At 42.7% G+C, this 15,162-nt stretch overlaps 1 protein-coding gene across 5 annotated transcripts in view; it reads left to right on the top strand.

Annotated features, from left to right (window-relative positions):
* The window catches only part of GSK3B (glycogen synthase kinase 3 beta), a 268,723-nt gene that overhangs the window by 72,073 nt on the left and 181,488 nt on the right, over positions 1–15,162 (top strand). For all 5 annotated transcript variants that reach the window (XM_084635608.1, XM_084635606.1, XM_084635609.1 and 2 more), the window contains exon 2: positions 13,195–13,388. In XM_084635608.1, the coding sequence (XP_084491734.1) occupies positions 13,195–13,388 (194 nt within the window). The remainder of the gene's footprint in view (positions 1–13,194; positions 13,389–15,162) is intronic.

Raw genomic sequence — 15,162 nt, 5'->3', positions numbered from 1 at the left:
GAGCTATAGCTTGTTAATGTAGTGTGTTTTCTTTCCTCAGGAGGAGATACCTGAAGACGATACCTTCAGTCAGTACCTTGAAAGCAGGATACATTAATGTTAGTGACTGAAACGTAGGGAGAGAGGAGTAAAGATCAGAGCAGTTGACAGTTAGGACTTCTAGATTCTGTTTCCAGCTCTGCGTTTGACTTTTGGAATAACCTCTGCATCAGTAGACTTTGTGTAATACTTCATAGGTACTAAACCTTACAACATCACTGAAAAGTCCTTTGAGGGCTTAAGATGAAAAGTGCAGCAGAAGTGCAAAGTATTATAAGCATAGAGCAGTACCAGTTTCCCATCCATGCAAATGTTCTGGATATTAAAAAGGCTATTTGCTTAGCTGGAGTTGATGTTATGACTGAGGGAGTTGTGCAGTCTCTCATAGTTACAATAAAGATGGGCCAAACTGCCACCAGCACTTCAGTCTACTAGAAACCAGCCTCTTTCACATTCTTGTGGACTCTTTCCCTGGGTGTGAGAGATGCTTTGAAGATTGCTTAGTATTTGGAGTTTTGGCCCTTTCTTTAGATTTTCAGAAGAAATAATTTAAGTATTTTAGTTCTCTCATAGGCATTTTGCATTCAAAGGCCTCAAGATGTATTGTGTGCTTCTAGGTCAAATGCTTCCCAGGGACCAATGAGTATAACACTGAGGCCATGTCTACAGTGTTACTTACAGCACAGCTGTGCTGCTGTAAGAGTGCTCCTGTACCCGTGTTATGCTGACGGGAGAGAGCTCTCCTGCTGGCTTTTTAAAAGCAGCTCAAAGAGTGGCGGTAGCTATGATGGTGGGAGAATGTCTCTCGCTCACATATCGCTGTGCCCACGAGCGCTTATGCTGGCAAAATTTGTGTCAGTCAGGGTTGTTGTTTTTTTTTTTTTCACACCCCTGACCGACAAAAGTTTGGCTGACGTAAGTGCTAAGAGATGTTCAAAATCAAGTACTTAGTTTCTCATTAAGTCCAAGTTTGGTACAATGCTTGTGGGTTTCACTACTACAAGTCACAACTCACACATAGTGGTGAAGCCTTCAGAGAAGAATTAGTGCTTTTAAAAGCCATTCCCTCCTCAGCAGCGTCCCATCTATGCTGGGTTTAAAACCAATATTTGCCAGATGTTTTAGGTAAGCTTTGTTTAAAGGCTGATTAGCTGGCAAGTGCAAACAGTCAAATCTTGCTGCTCAGGGCCTAACTAAGACACACATACAAATATTGTATGATTCTGCATGTCCTGTTCAACTAATATGTATGTATTTAGCTATGTAACTTATATGATTAGTACAGTGGCTAGTGCATTGTGGACTCCTGGTGCTATCACAGTATAAATAAATGTGTATATATTAAGTTTGTAAATATGTATTATGGTCAGAGTCAAGGTTGTGAAAGGTGTAAGGTGAATTTTTAAAGGTAGGCAACACTCATAGTGGGATGTTTATAATTACTTGTACTGGTCATGTCCATACTTTACTAATCCTTAGTGTTTGTTAACTGTAAAGTTCTTACTATGCATTTGTAGATTAACCAATGGAACTACTTTAACTAGGGATTTACAAAGTTTTTGTGGAGGAAATTCCTACGTTTTTATAAAAAGAAATACATGGAAAAAGGAGTCTAGGCTGCATTGGATCTCTTTAAAATATAAGCTGGTAGAGGCACAATAGCTCTTAGCTGAGCTAACTAAATTCAGTGCTTACATTTTTAAGCACTCAATGGGTACAATTATGAGTTAGTTTTTCTTGTAGTCCAAGGAGAATTTCAAGGAGCTGAATAGGGTCAGGTTCTAGAACCTATCAGCTCTGTGGGGGGTTAGCCAAGTAGCCAAGGGCCTGTGGATAATACTCTATATTACACGTTTCAGAGTAATAGCCATGTTAGTCTGTATTCGCAAAAAGAAAAGGAGGACTTGTGGCACCTTAGAGGCTAACCAGTATGCATCCGATGAAGTGAGCTTTAGCTCACGAAAGCTTATGCTCAAATAAATTGGTTAGTCTCTAAGGTGCCACAAGTCCTCCTTTTCTTTTTACTCTATATTACAGCTTTTGTTGCCCAGATATTTGGTGAAGGAGTGCCCCAGGAGAGTTTCTGCTGGCAGAGCGAGCTCCAGCTCTGAGAAGAGGCATTTGGACAGGTCTCCTGGCAGCTTTCTTTAAATCCTGCTCACTTTGCTTTCAACCTCTAAAATTTAAGTGCTTCAGAGTTTAACTGGCTTGTCCGTAAAACAGTTCCCTTCTACTCCAAAACTTTAATAGCAAAGTTTGAAAAATTTACCAGATAAACCCTAACCTGAGGATTTCAGTCTACTAGCCAGAGTGAAAAGTACTTGTGTGTCCCCCCCTCCCCTCCTTCGCTTTAAAAGAAAAACTGTGTGGTGATTGTATTGTATTTGATGGCATATTGTCAATCAGCATTCTGTTCGTTAATTTTTTGAAAAGTGACTTAACTCTCATTTTTATAATATTCTTTCCCTTCCTTGCTTCATTCCATTTTTTCTTTTTCCTTACCCCACGATCTATTACTGAAAAATTCCTAGGCCTTGGGTACATGGGGGTTTTAAAGCCAGATTAAGTGCACTATGACACAATTCATTATGGCTCACGGACTCTGCATTTATTATGAATTCTGGAGTCCTCTTTCATAAGAATGGCCATACTGGGTCAGACCAAAGGTCCATCTAGACCAGTATCCTGTCTACTGACAGTGGCGAATGTCAGGTGCTCCAGAGGGAGTGAACCTAACAGGTATTGACCAAGTGATCTCTCTCCTGCCATCCATCTCCACCCTCTGACAAACAGAGGCTAGGGACACCATTCCTTACCTATCCTGGCTAATAACCATTAAAGGATGTAACCTCCATGAATTTATCCAGTTCTCTTTTAAACCCTGTTATAGTTCTAGCCTTCACAACCTTCTCAGGCAAGGAGTTCCACAGGTAGACTGCGTGCTGTGTGAAAAAGAATGTCCTTTCATTTGTTTTAAACCTGCTGCCCATTAATTTCATTTGGTGCCCCCTAGTTCTTATGGGAACAAGTAAATAACTTTTCCTTATTCACTTTTTCCACACCACTCATGATTTTATATACCTCTATCATATTCCCCCTTAGTCTCCTCTTTTCCAAGCTGAAAAGTCCTAGCCTCTTTAATCTCTCCTCTTATTGGACTTGTTCCAAACCCCTAATCATTTTAGTTGCCCTTTTCTGAACCTTTTCTAATGCCAGTATATCTTTTTTGAGATGAGGGGACCACATCTATACGCAGTATTCAAGATGTGGGCGTACCATGGGTTTATATAAAGGAAATAAGATATTCTCCGGCTTATTCTCTATCCCTTTTTAAATGATTCCTAACATCCAGTTTGCGTTTTTGACTGCCGCTGCACACTGCATGGACATCTTCAGAGAACTATCCACGATGACTCCAAGATCTTTCTCCCAATTAGTTGTAGCTAAATTAACCCCCATCATATTGTATGTATAGTTGGGGTTATTTTTTCCAATGTGTATTACTTTACATTTATCCACATTAAATTCCATTTGCCATTTTGTTGCACACTCAGTTTTGTGAGATCTTTTTGAAGTTCTTCACAGTCTGCTTTGGTCTTAACTATCTTGAGAAGTTTAGTATTGTCTGCAAACTTTGCCACCTCACTGTTTACCCCTTTCTCCAGATCATTTATGAATAAGTTGAATAGGATTGGTCCTAGGACTGACCCTTAGGGAACACCACTAGTTACCCCTCTCCATTCTGAAAATTTACCATTTATTCCTACCCTTTGTTACCTGTCTTTTAACCTTTTCTCAATCCATGAAAGGATCTTCCCTCTTATCCCATGACAACTTAATTTACGTAAGAGCCTTTGGTGAGGGACCTTGTCAAAGGCTTTCTGGAAATCTAAGTACACTATGTCCACTGGATCCCCCTTGTCCACATGTTTGTTGACCCCCCTCAAAGAACTCTAATAGATTAGTAAGACATGATCTCCCTTTACAGAAACCATGTTGACTTTTGCGCAACAATTTATGTTCTTCTAGGTGTCTGACCATTTTATTCTTTACTGTTGTTTGAACTAATTTGCCCGGTACTGACGTTAGACTTACCGGTCTGGAATTGCCAGGATCACCTCTAGAGCCCTTCTTAAATATTGGTGTTATATTAGCTATCTTCCAGTCATTGGGTACAGTAGCTGATTTAAAGGACAGGTTACAAACCATAGTTAATAGCTCTGCAATTTCACATTTGAGTTATTTCAGAACTCTTGGGTGAATGCCATCTGGTCCCGGTGACTTGTTACTGTTAAGTTTCTCAATTAATTCCAAAATTACCTCTAGTGACTCTTCAATCTGTGACAATTCCTCAGAGTTCCTCAAAGTGAACTAAATTTGATAAAAATTGAGTTAGTTCGGTATATAGTTTATTCACACAGTGCTGCTGTGCCCTACTTTAGTAGTCCTCTGATTGCTATCTCACACAGCTATGCAGGCAACCATTACTGACATGTCTGTTTACCTGTGTACCCTCCACTGCTCTGGTGTCACATTGACTGGGTGCCTCCTCCCCTATTTAAAAACTGGCATGGTGCCAGAATTGGCCTATTTGCTCCTGGATTTGACTATATCCAGGACTTAGGACGGAAGAACCCAATGCACAGCTACAGACTAGGGACCGAATGGCTAGGCAGCAGTTCTGCGGAAAAGGACCTAGGGGTGACAGTGGACGAGAAGCTGGATATGAGTCAGCAGTGTGCCCTTGTTGCCAAGAAGGCCAATGGCATTTTGGGATGTATAAGTAGGGGCATAGCGAGCAGATCGAGGGACGTGATCGTTCCCCTCTATTCGACATTGGTGAGGCCTCATCTGGAGTACTGTGTCCAGTTTTGGGCCCCACACTTCAAGAAGGATGTGGATAAATTGGAGAGAGTCCAGCAAAGGGCAACAAAAATGATTAGGGGACTGGAACACATGAGTTATGAGGAGAGGCTGAGGGAGCTGGGCTTGTTTAGCCTGCAGAAGAGAAGAATGAGGGGGGATTTGATAGCTGCTTTCAACTACCTGAAAGGGGGTTCCAAAGAGGATGGCTCTAGACTGTTCTCAATGGTAGCAGATGACAGAACGAGGAGTAATGGTCTCAAGTTGCAGTGGGGGAGGTTTAGATTGGATATTAGGAAAAACTTTTTCACTAAGAGGGTGGTGAAACACTGGAATGCGTTACCTAGGGAGGTGGTAGAATCTCCTTCCTTAGAGGTTTTTAAGGTCAGGCTTGACAAAGCCCTGGCTGGGATGATTTAACTGGGAATTGGTCCTGCTTCGAGCAGGGGGTTGGACTAGATGACCTTCTGGGGTCCCTTCCAACCCTGATATTCTATGATTCTATGATATCAGCATTGCTGCAATAGTTCTTCAGAAAACTTACAACATGACTCCAGCAGCCTCTTGGAGCCATGCTGGAACCCTGGATCTTATTGCCACCTGGGGAGAAGCATTGGTGCAGGGAGCTCTTGTGGCCAGCTAATGAAATAAAGCTCTTTTTGTGCACACTGCTAAGTAGAGGTCCGTGAGGGCTCACAACTGGGACACCAACTAGTGCAGGATAATAGAGCAAACAGCTGAGGAGAATGTACTGTACATTACAACCAAGGATGCCAGGAAAAGGTACAGCAGTGGAAATGTGATCTGTGTTTTTTTTGAGGAGCTACACAGGATTTGATCAGTTACACCACCACTGAACCCTACAAGGTTGTGGACCCTGCTGCCCACCTTGATACCTCAAGGATGAGCACCAAGAGTCCTCAGACTGAGCAGTGAAGAGCTGTCCCTGGAAAGCCAGGATCTCTTTGGGGCTCAGACCCTGATAGCTGAGCAGGAAGTGAGCCTGATTCCCTGCCAGAAACCTAGGGTAGTATTGGATGTAACCTCAGCATGTAAGTATCTATGTTTAAAACATATTATGCTATACTGCCATGCTAGCTTCAGTTCCTGGTGCTCCATGGCCGCAGATATTTTTGTTGGATGTGAGCTAGAAGCCATCAAGTTTCCAATCCCCACCTCCTTGCACCCACACTGTGTCTCTGGTACATGTTTTCAAAATGGCAGCTGCTCAACCTGGGCAGTTGGCTTATGTCTCGTGCTAAAGCCCCAACTATCGACTGTGTTCAAGATCACACCACAGAAGGCACATCCCTATCTACTTGTTTTCCTTTGATTTCCTGCGTCTATCCTATCCAGTGAATGCCCTCCCCAAACCCCGTTTGCCAGCTCAAAATGGCAGCCAGCAGTATGCAGTCTGCACCCTACACTCCGTCCAACGGCAGATTCAAATAATGAAAACGTGCAAAATTCAATAGTTTGAGCCAATGGTTACAGAAAAAGAAGTTTTGGTTAGTATTCTCACTTTACATGAGGTAGACATGGACATTGCGTGTCCATCAAGGTATTAAGACTACAGCTCCTGGCTGAGGTATAAATGCCCTGTAACACACACTCTTCCAGGAAAAGTGCTTTACCTTAGGGATAACAAAGCTGTTAATGGCTTTTTCGCAAGCTTACACAGAGAAGGCAAATGCGCTGATTGTCTGAAGAACAACACTTTTTTTTTTTTTTTTTTGTACTTTCACCACTTCTTCACGGGAGATAACGAAGAATTGTTCAATGTGGTCTGGACATTATGTGGGATAGCTTTATGATCATTCCCCTGGTATAGCTCATGATGTCCTTCCACTCCTGCTTGGTGAATCATTTCAGTGTATTTCACTGGTCTGCCCTTTGCTTTATTGAATAAGGCTATTCTCTGCCTCCAAACACCAGCGTCAGTGTAACATTGAGAGTCAGGACAGCCTAAAGGGGATGGAGGAGGGGATTACTATCCAGTTCACCTCTGAATTCCTCCCACTTACCTCTCTGAGACCATGCAAGCACTTACAAGGCACAGCAAAACTGCAAAGCCGAACCAGGAAGGTAATTCCGAGCCTCCAAGGCACAATGGCAAACCCGAACAGCATATACTTCATGGAAAAAAATTCCAGTACAGTCCTCCTCATGTGTGCACCACTTTCGAACTCTGAGGTTCCCACAAGACTAGGAAGAAAAGTCAGAAAGGCATATTAAAAATGCTATCATAGCCCCTCTGGAATCTGAACAATAACTGCTTGAGGTTTTCCTTACTCTCACAGCCACAGCACCGTCAGAAGCTGAACCCTCAAAGATGGGGCCTTTACCAACAGCTGAGTGGATGACCAGTCTGAGAGGGGAAGAAATGGAGAACTCGGGATGCAGTGTTCACAGACCTCGTTGCAGAGTCCCCCAGAACAGCAGAAAGATGGAGGCTGTACTTGAGAATGGAGAGGGGAAAAGAAATGGAGCTGTCCAGAGAGATCGTTGGGGTGGTCAAAGACAGCATCACAGTGGCCAAGGAGAGTAGGCAATGCAGTGCTGTAAACTGGGGCCTAGTCATACTCTGCAGCTTTGGGACAATACAGAATGTTTGCTACAGCCATGCTCTGAGGCCATTCCCTTTACAGACGCTCAGGCCAGTGAAACAGCCTACCTCTTTTCAACAAAAACGAGGCTCTCTTGAGTCATTGAATGCCCCTGATAACTTTGAGTCCCCTTAACACCAGATGGCCAAAGAACAAGAAGTAGTAGAAGCAAGACATATACTTGCCTGTGACTTGAATTCCTCCTCCCCTTGTGTTCTACCCTGCACTGTGTCAGTTTGAATTTGTTTCATTATTGTTGTAATTAAAGGTTTATTTCTGGTTGCTATGTAATAGATTAAATTTTTAACAGTTTTTATGATAAACTGCATTGATGACTCTTTCTGAAGAGTTAATATGGAAAATCCATAAATTTTAAATAATTCATAAGGATGTACAAAAACCTAGGCACAGATACAAGACAAATTAAAGCTTGCCACAATGTTCCACTTCCTCTACCAATAAGCGAAAAATGGGGATTTTCATCATATCATTCTGGGGTGTACTAACAGGAGTATCTTATGTAGGACCTGGGTAGTAACTGTCCAGCTCCACTCAGCATTATTGAGGCCTCAGCTGGAGTACTGTGTTCAACTCTGGGTGCCACACTTAAGATGGGAAGTAATTGGAGAGAGGTCAGAGAAAAGCAACGAAAGTGATAAATGGTTTAGAAAACCTGACCTATGAGGAAAGGTTAAAAAAACAGGGCATGTTTAGTCTTGAGAAAAGATGACTAAGGAGGGACCCGATTAACAGCATTCAAATATGTTAAGGACTTCTTATAAAGAGGACGGTGATCAGTTGTTCTCCAGGTGCACGGAAGATAGGACAAGGAATAAGGGGTTTAATATGCAGCAAGGGGGATTTAGTAACATTAAGGAATATTTTGCAGCTGTAAGGTTAGTTACGCTCTGGACCAGGCTTCCAAGGGAAGCTGAATTTTCTGAAAGATCCTAGCATCATGGACCCTGCTAGGTACCCTGATTTAGGTTTAGAAACCTGCTGCAGTGATCAACCAGCCCTTTGAACACCATGGAGAAATACCCCCTTCTGTTTATAAATTCTGAGCCCTGCCTATAAGGGAACTAAAATACTTAAATTATTTCTTCTGAAAATCTAAAGAAAGGGCCAAAACTCCATAATACTAAGCAATCTTCAAAGCATCTCTCACACCCAGGCAAAAAGTCCACAAGAATGTGAAAGAGGCTGGTTTCTAGTAGACTGACGTGCTCGTGGCAGTTTGGCCCATCTTTATTGTAACTATGAGAGACTGCACAACTCCCTCAGTCCATAACATCAACTCCAGCTAAGCAAATAGCCTTTTTAATATCCAGAACATGTGAGAGGAGGGGGAAATAGGCACATGAATCCCATTAGTTGCCCCACTACAATTTGGGAATCCCATGTGTGCAAAGCCATCAATAATTGGAGCATTACCAAGCTTTGTAACCCAGTGCAACAGTACCATAACCATAGTAGCATCACACCACCTACATGACATAAGAACGGCCATACTGGGTCAGACCAAAGGTCCATCCAGCCCAGGATCCTGTCTTGGGAACCTGGCATTGGCCACTGTCGGAAGAGGGAGTGAACAGAACAGGTAATCCTCAACTGATCCATCCCCTGTTGCCCCTTCCCAGCTTGTGGTAAACAGAGGCTAGGGACACCATCCCTGCCCACCCTGACTAATCGCCATTGGCGGGCCTATCCTCCATGAATTTATCTAGTTCTTTTTTGAACCCTGTTATAGTCTTGGCATTCACAGCATCCTCTGTCAAGGAGTTCCACAGGCTGACTGCGTTGTGTGAAAAAATACTTTTGTTTGTTTTAAACGTGCTGCCTATTAATTTCATTTGGTGGCCCCTAGTTCTTGTGTTATGAGGAGTAAATAACACTTCCTTATTTACTTTCTCCACATCAGTCATGATTTTATAGACCTCTATCATATTCCCCCTTAGTCATCTTTTTTCCAAGCTGAAAAGTCCCAGTCTTATTATTCTGTCCTTATATGGTAGCCGTTCCATACTCCTAATCATTGTTGTTGCCCTTTTCTGAACCTTTTCCAATTCTAGTATATCTTTTTTTGGGGTAGGGTGACCACATCTGCACGCAGTATTCAAGATGTGGGCATACCATGGATTTATATAGCGGCAATATGATGTTTTCTGTCTTATCTATCCCTTTCTTAATGATTCCCAACATTCTGTTTGCTTTTTTGACTGCTGCTGCACATTGAGTGGATGTTTTCAGAGAACTATCCACAATGACTCCAAGATCTCTTTCTTGAGTGGTCACAGCTAATTTAGACCCCATCGTTTTGTATGTCTAGTTGGGATGGCCTCAAATGACTTGGCTTGTTGCAGACTACTAAAATTCAGGGGTGGTCAGCTTCCAGCTGGCACTGGCAACTCCCTTCTCCACTAGCATGGGGCACCACACATTGGTATGCTGCCACTGCAAGTCCAGGATTAGTTCAGCACCTATCTCACAAAAGGTTGCAGTTGCCAGCATAGTGGTGTGGAGCATTGTTGGTCCATACTGCTGATAGCAATTCAAAAATGGCATTAGCAATTCAAAATGGCACCAGAAAGGAAGTATGCTTTGGAGATGGTGGAAACATGGGATTTTTAAAAAATCTGAACCCACCTGGCTTCTGCTATGCATCCCACAATACCCAGTGAAAAAAATCTCAGAATGCAAACTGCTCATCAGTGAAGCAAAGGACCATAGGATATCCCCAGAGAATGCCATGCATTTAGTATGTCTCAAGCCACCACCGTACAATTCGGATGTGAATTGAAAGCGCACAGCCATCCCAGGTGCACGCTATTAGTGCAGCTTGTGTGTTGCATGTTAAGTAAGACAGATCAAAGCAATCCGATTTATACCCCTATGTGGATGAGCCCTTGTTCTCCATCATCTGCTTCCTCTTTTCTCACTCTCTGCACCCTTTTATCTGTTTTCTTTTTCCAAATGTATTCTAACATCTCAAGTATATTTTTCCTTTTCTGGTTCCTCCCCTTCTTGCAAGCTCCTTAGGGTAGGGGCCTGTCTTCTAAGTATCTCTAGTGAAGTGCCTACCACATTTGTGCTAGTGGGTTCTTTTTTTAAAAGAAACTTTTTTTAACTCATCCATCCATCCTTCATGAATTTGAAAAATGTACCATACATCTAATAGTTGCAAGATTAACCTAATCAGTGGTTCCACTGTCCAGGGGTGATGCCCAAGTGAGAAATCAAGGGCTCCCCAACTCCCCTTCAGCTGTTGGGAAAAGAAGAAAACTGGAATTAATACCAGGGTGCTGTCCAATGTTCCCTCTAAATTTTTTCCATCCATGGGCAGAACGATTTTTGTTATGTGCACCAATATTGAGATAACGTGCGGGTGTGCATCACCAGTAGAAACAAAAAACCTGGCTATAATATATATTTTTTAAAAGTTACCATAGCGATAATTACTCCAATCAGGGCAGGTTAGGCATTTTAGAACTCACTACTCAAAGAATTAAATTTAAGCATAAGAGAGAAATAAAAATTATGAAATGCATAGACCAGTCAAAAAACTAAAATAACACACTTTGAAGCAATAAAATTATAGAGAATATATGTCCATTGCAGGAAGTACCAAGAAGTAACAACAACAAGAAGTATGTGTTGGGAGGTAGGGGTAAGTGTGTGTAAGCGAGAGAGAGACTCCGTGTGTGTGTGTGTGTGCTGGCTGCTGGGGAAGTCTGAGAGTCTGTGCGCTGTCTTATTAAGGCACTCACTCACCACTGGAAGGCTTGTTCAGACCTCAGACCGCATCAGCTCTCCTGCTCCTGAGCCCTGTCCCCTCCCCCAGCTCTGTGGAGATGGGGGAATGTGAGCAGGGAGGAGGCGGGCGAGGGGGACACCCTGACATCATTGCTGGCCCCCCGCCGCCCCGGGCACAGCAAGCAGGAGTGTCCAGGAGCCATTGGCCAGGGCTCCAAGGCAGAGAGCAGGAGCAATGTGGCCGCAAAGCAGCGGTGGGAGGGGCACCTGAACACATGCTGCTGGATGTGCGCTTCTCTGCTAATGAAGTGCGTGCCACTTGATTAACTGCTGGGCAGCTGTGCAACCACGTAACTTAGAGGGAACACAGGTGCTGTCTGAAGATTTTGCTTAGTGGTTCCATCTCTTCTAGCCTCTGGCTAGTAGGTGAGCTGATCATTTTGAAACCCCTTGTGTGTTCCTGCCCCTTCTGACTGCTGAAAGGGAGAAAGAACATTCATTCCCAAGACAGTGATGTTGACGTGATTCTGTATATGTGGCTGCTGCTGGTCACAGGATTCTCAGTAGTAGCCATAAAAAAAGAAAGCTAGATTCTGCAGAAATTGGTGGTACTTTCCTGGAAGAGATTGTTACTGCCACAGGTGAATGGACTTTTCAAACTCACATTTTAAAAGGGTCATGCTTACTGCTTAGGTCCTGGAGCTACTAGATTGTTTTTCTTTCTTAGCTATCACTACCTTATAAAGAAGGGGAGTTAGGGTATCCTGCAGAGTTAGGAGCATTTGTAAGATAGCAAGAACTGAAGGGAATAACCAAATAGCTCAGAGACCCTCGAGAGTTAGCAACTTTCCAGAACACAGGGAGCTAAGGGTAGGGATAGAGGATTATTCACCACTTCAATGTCTTCTGGGAGTTTAAAGAAACTGACTCATAACTGAGACGGTTATGTGTTTATGCATTTGATTTTAGAGCTGAACGTTTGAAGAGTGTAAACCAATGTGAAAACTTTTACACACAGCTTTGCTGACAGTAATCCAATAACTATGAACACTATAAATAACTTTACGATTTAAAAAGCATTTTTCTAATACATGTTATGCCTGAGTATGTACATTTGTGTGTTTTAGAAATGGTGCAGTTTCTGAGGGAAGGGAATCAAAGAATCATAACACATCTTGTGGATTTGAAAAATGAATCACTTGTAAACATATATCCTAAATGTCTGAAACTCCATAAAAATTATTTTTCTTAAACTAAAATGACTACAAAATGTGTAGGGCTAGCTTGTTCCTATTAAAAGTGTGCGAATTTATCTCTGTTATGGTCATTAGTAGCTAGCCACCAGTGTAAGTGAAGCAGTGCAAATGCCTAGTGTAGGTAGGTCAAGTTGTGTTAAATTCTAGTTTGTATAGATGCAGCTCAACCTGGTTTCAAACGGAGTTAAGCAGCAATGGTGCAAACTGTGGCTAAAGTGGCTTTTGTCTGTCTGTGGTAGTGGGGTTACACTGGTGCAGCTAAACTGGTGTCTGGGTGCTGAGAGCTGAACTCCGCAGTATAGACAAGATTTTAGGCTCTTAATGGATTGCTGATTGTAGCCTTAACTATGGAGTTGTGATGAGCACTTCCAAAGTTGTTGTTTGTAGCTAGACATATATGTTTGAAGGAAAGAATTCTTGCTCTACTGGTTAAATTGGCAGTTTGGTTGTGGTAATTACAGTAAAATATTGGGAAGTGGATTGATATTTGTTTCAGCAATATAAATAACAAACTCTGTTGCATGGAAGAAGTTAGATGTACCAGAGTACCAATTTCTGTCTCACTAAATATGAGTTAAGTTAGTAACTTTACTCACTTTTGAACTATCTTCAGTGATAGTCTGTCTGATAGTCTCACTCACACACGTATATTAACTCAATGTTCTCTGCTTTTCCAGGAGACAAAGATGGCAGCAAAGTGACTACAGTGGTGGCAACTCCTGGACAGGGTCCAGATCGACCGCAAGAAGTTAGTTATACAGACACCAAGGTTATTGGAAACGGATCTTTTGGTGTTGTGTATCAAGCCAAACTCTGCGATTCAGGAGAGCTTGTGGCCATTAAGAAAGTTCTTCAGGACAAAAGATTTAAGGTGAGATTTATATGAAACCTAGGTTGTTATTTAAAAATATTCCTGTATTTCTACTCTTTCTGATTGCAGGTTCTTTGGTGACTTGCTTTTCATTGGTGTACATATACTTAATATTGCAACTTGAATCACTATCATAAATAATTATTTTGCTTTGTGCATAGGAAGAAGTTTGAAGTCCTGATTTGAAGGTGTTAATTACATTTCTTGTATCAAAGTATTTGTGGTCTCAGGTTGGGTTCCAGTAGCAAACAATTAACCAGGGGAAATAGGGAAAAGCTCTTTGTTAAAAGTATTATTTTTTGATATGAGAAGACTGCCCTGATCATTAGTAAATAAGCAAGTGGGAGAGGATGGGGATGGCAAAGGCCGTCGAGCTTTGTTCTAGATAGCTATATCTACAGAGTTAGGCTGTGTGGAAGGCCCTTCTCAAGCAGTGAGAGATGCCCCACACCAAGTGAGAAGGAAGTAGACAGAATGAGCACATGGGAATTAGGACTCAGTGGGAGTTAGGCGCCAAGGGAAATTAGACATCTATATTTAATTACTTATTCTATCTAAACCTCAATATTAATAATAAGAAAACACACAAAGTTAATCTATCACTACTCCCTTTAAATGCACCCTAACTATGGAGGGTGAAGGTGAGCAGTGGATTAATCAGGAGAGGTGCCACTCAGTGTATTGTTCCAAGTATTGCAGCTGTGTTGGTCCCACAATATCAGAGGGATAAGGTGGGTGAGGTAATATCTTTTATTTGACCAACTTCTGTTGGTGAAAGAGACAAGCTTTCAAGCTACAGAGCTCTTTTCAGGTGGTCTTAATTGCACAGAGTACTTTCTTTGTGGTCAAGAGGTGTATGTCTGCACCTAGTGCAAGCAGCTCGTGGCCCTCAGAGCCCAGGTACAGCATCTTGAGGCCAGTGTTGCTGGACATTAGGAGTATCTAGAGATGGTATATAGCAGGGATCAGCGACCTTTGGCATTGGTAAGCCCCCTGGCGGGCCGGGCCAGTTCGTTTACCTGCCGCATCCACGTCCCACTGGCTGCGGTTCACCGCTCCAGGCCAAAGGGGGCTGAGAAAGCGGCACGGGCCGAGGGATGTGCTGGCCGCTGCTTCCCGCAGCCCCCTTTGGCTCGGAGCGGTGAACCGCGGCCAGTGGGAGCTGCGATTGGCCGAATCTGCAGACGCGGCAGGTAAACAAACTGGCCCGGCCCACCAGGGGGCTTACCCTGGCGGGTCGCATGCCAAATGTTGCCGATCCCTGGTATATAGGGACAGGATTACAAGACCAAATGTAAGCAAAAGGTGCAAGTTAAAGAGAGATGGCCAATTTGAAAATCAAATTTTCACCTTAAAGTTGGACACCTATTTGTAAAAAGTAGTAACATCTCAGATTGATTCCCCACAACCCCGTCTGTCTTGTTTTTTTCCAGTTTGCTTACTTTGTGCATTTGGCAGCACTTTGTGTATAGTCATTTTCATTGTTGGTGGTTGTACTTCTGGTTTCCTGTCCTAGCATGATGACATCACTCTCATGGACTGCTTTACCAGAGCTCACATACATGCTCTTCCTCAGGCCTTGCAACACGGTTATCATCAGTAATGGCATCAGCAAACCTGAATGGCACTGAGTAGTTAGAGACAGGCAAGCACACAGAAAAGGAGGTAGAAGGATATATCTTTATAAGGAATCTTGCACTCATTTAAAGCATTTTATTTTAACACTTCTGAGTGAGAAACCAGACATGTAACTTTTTGCATTGTTCTTCTGTCT

Source organism: Lepidochelys olivacea, assembly GCF_965140295.1.
Source record: "Lepidochelys olivacea isolate rLepOli2 genome assembly, chromosome: 1".
Taxonomy (NCBI): Eukaryota; Metazoa; Chordata; order Testudines; family Cheloniidae; genus Lepidochelys; species Lepidochelys olivacea.
This window is presented reverse-complemented; position numbering and strand designations above follow the sequence as displayed.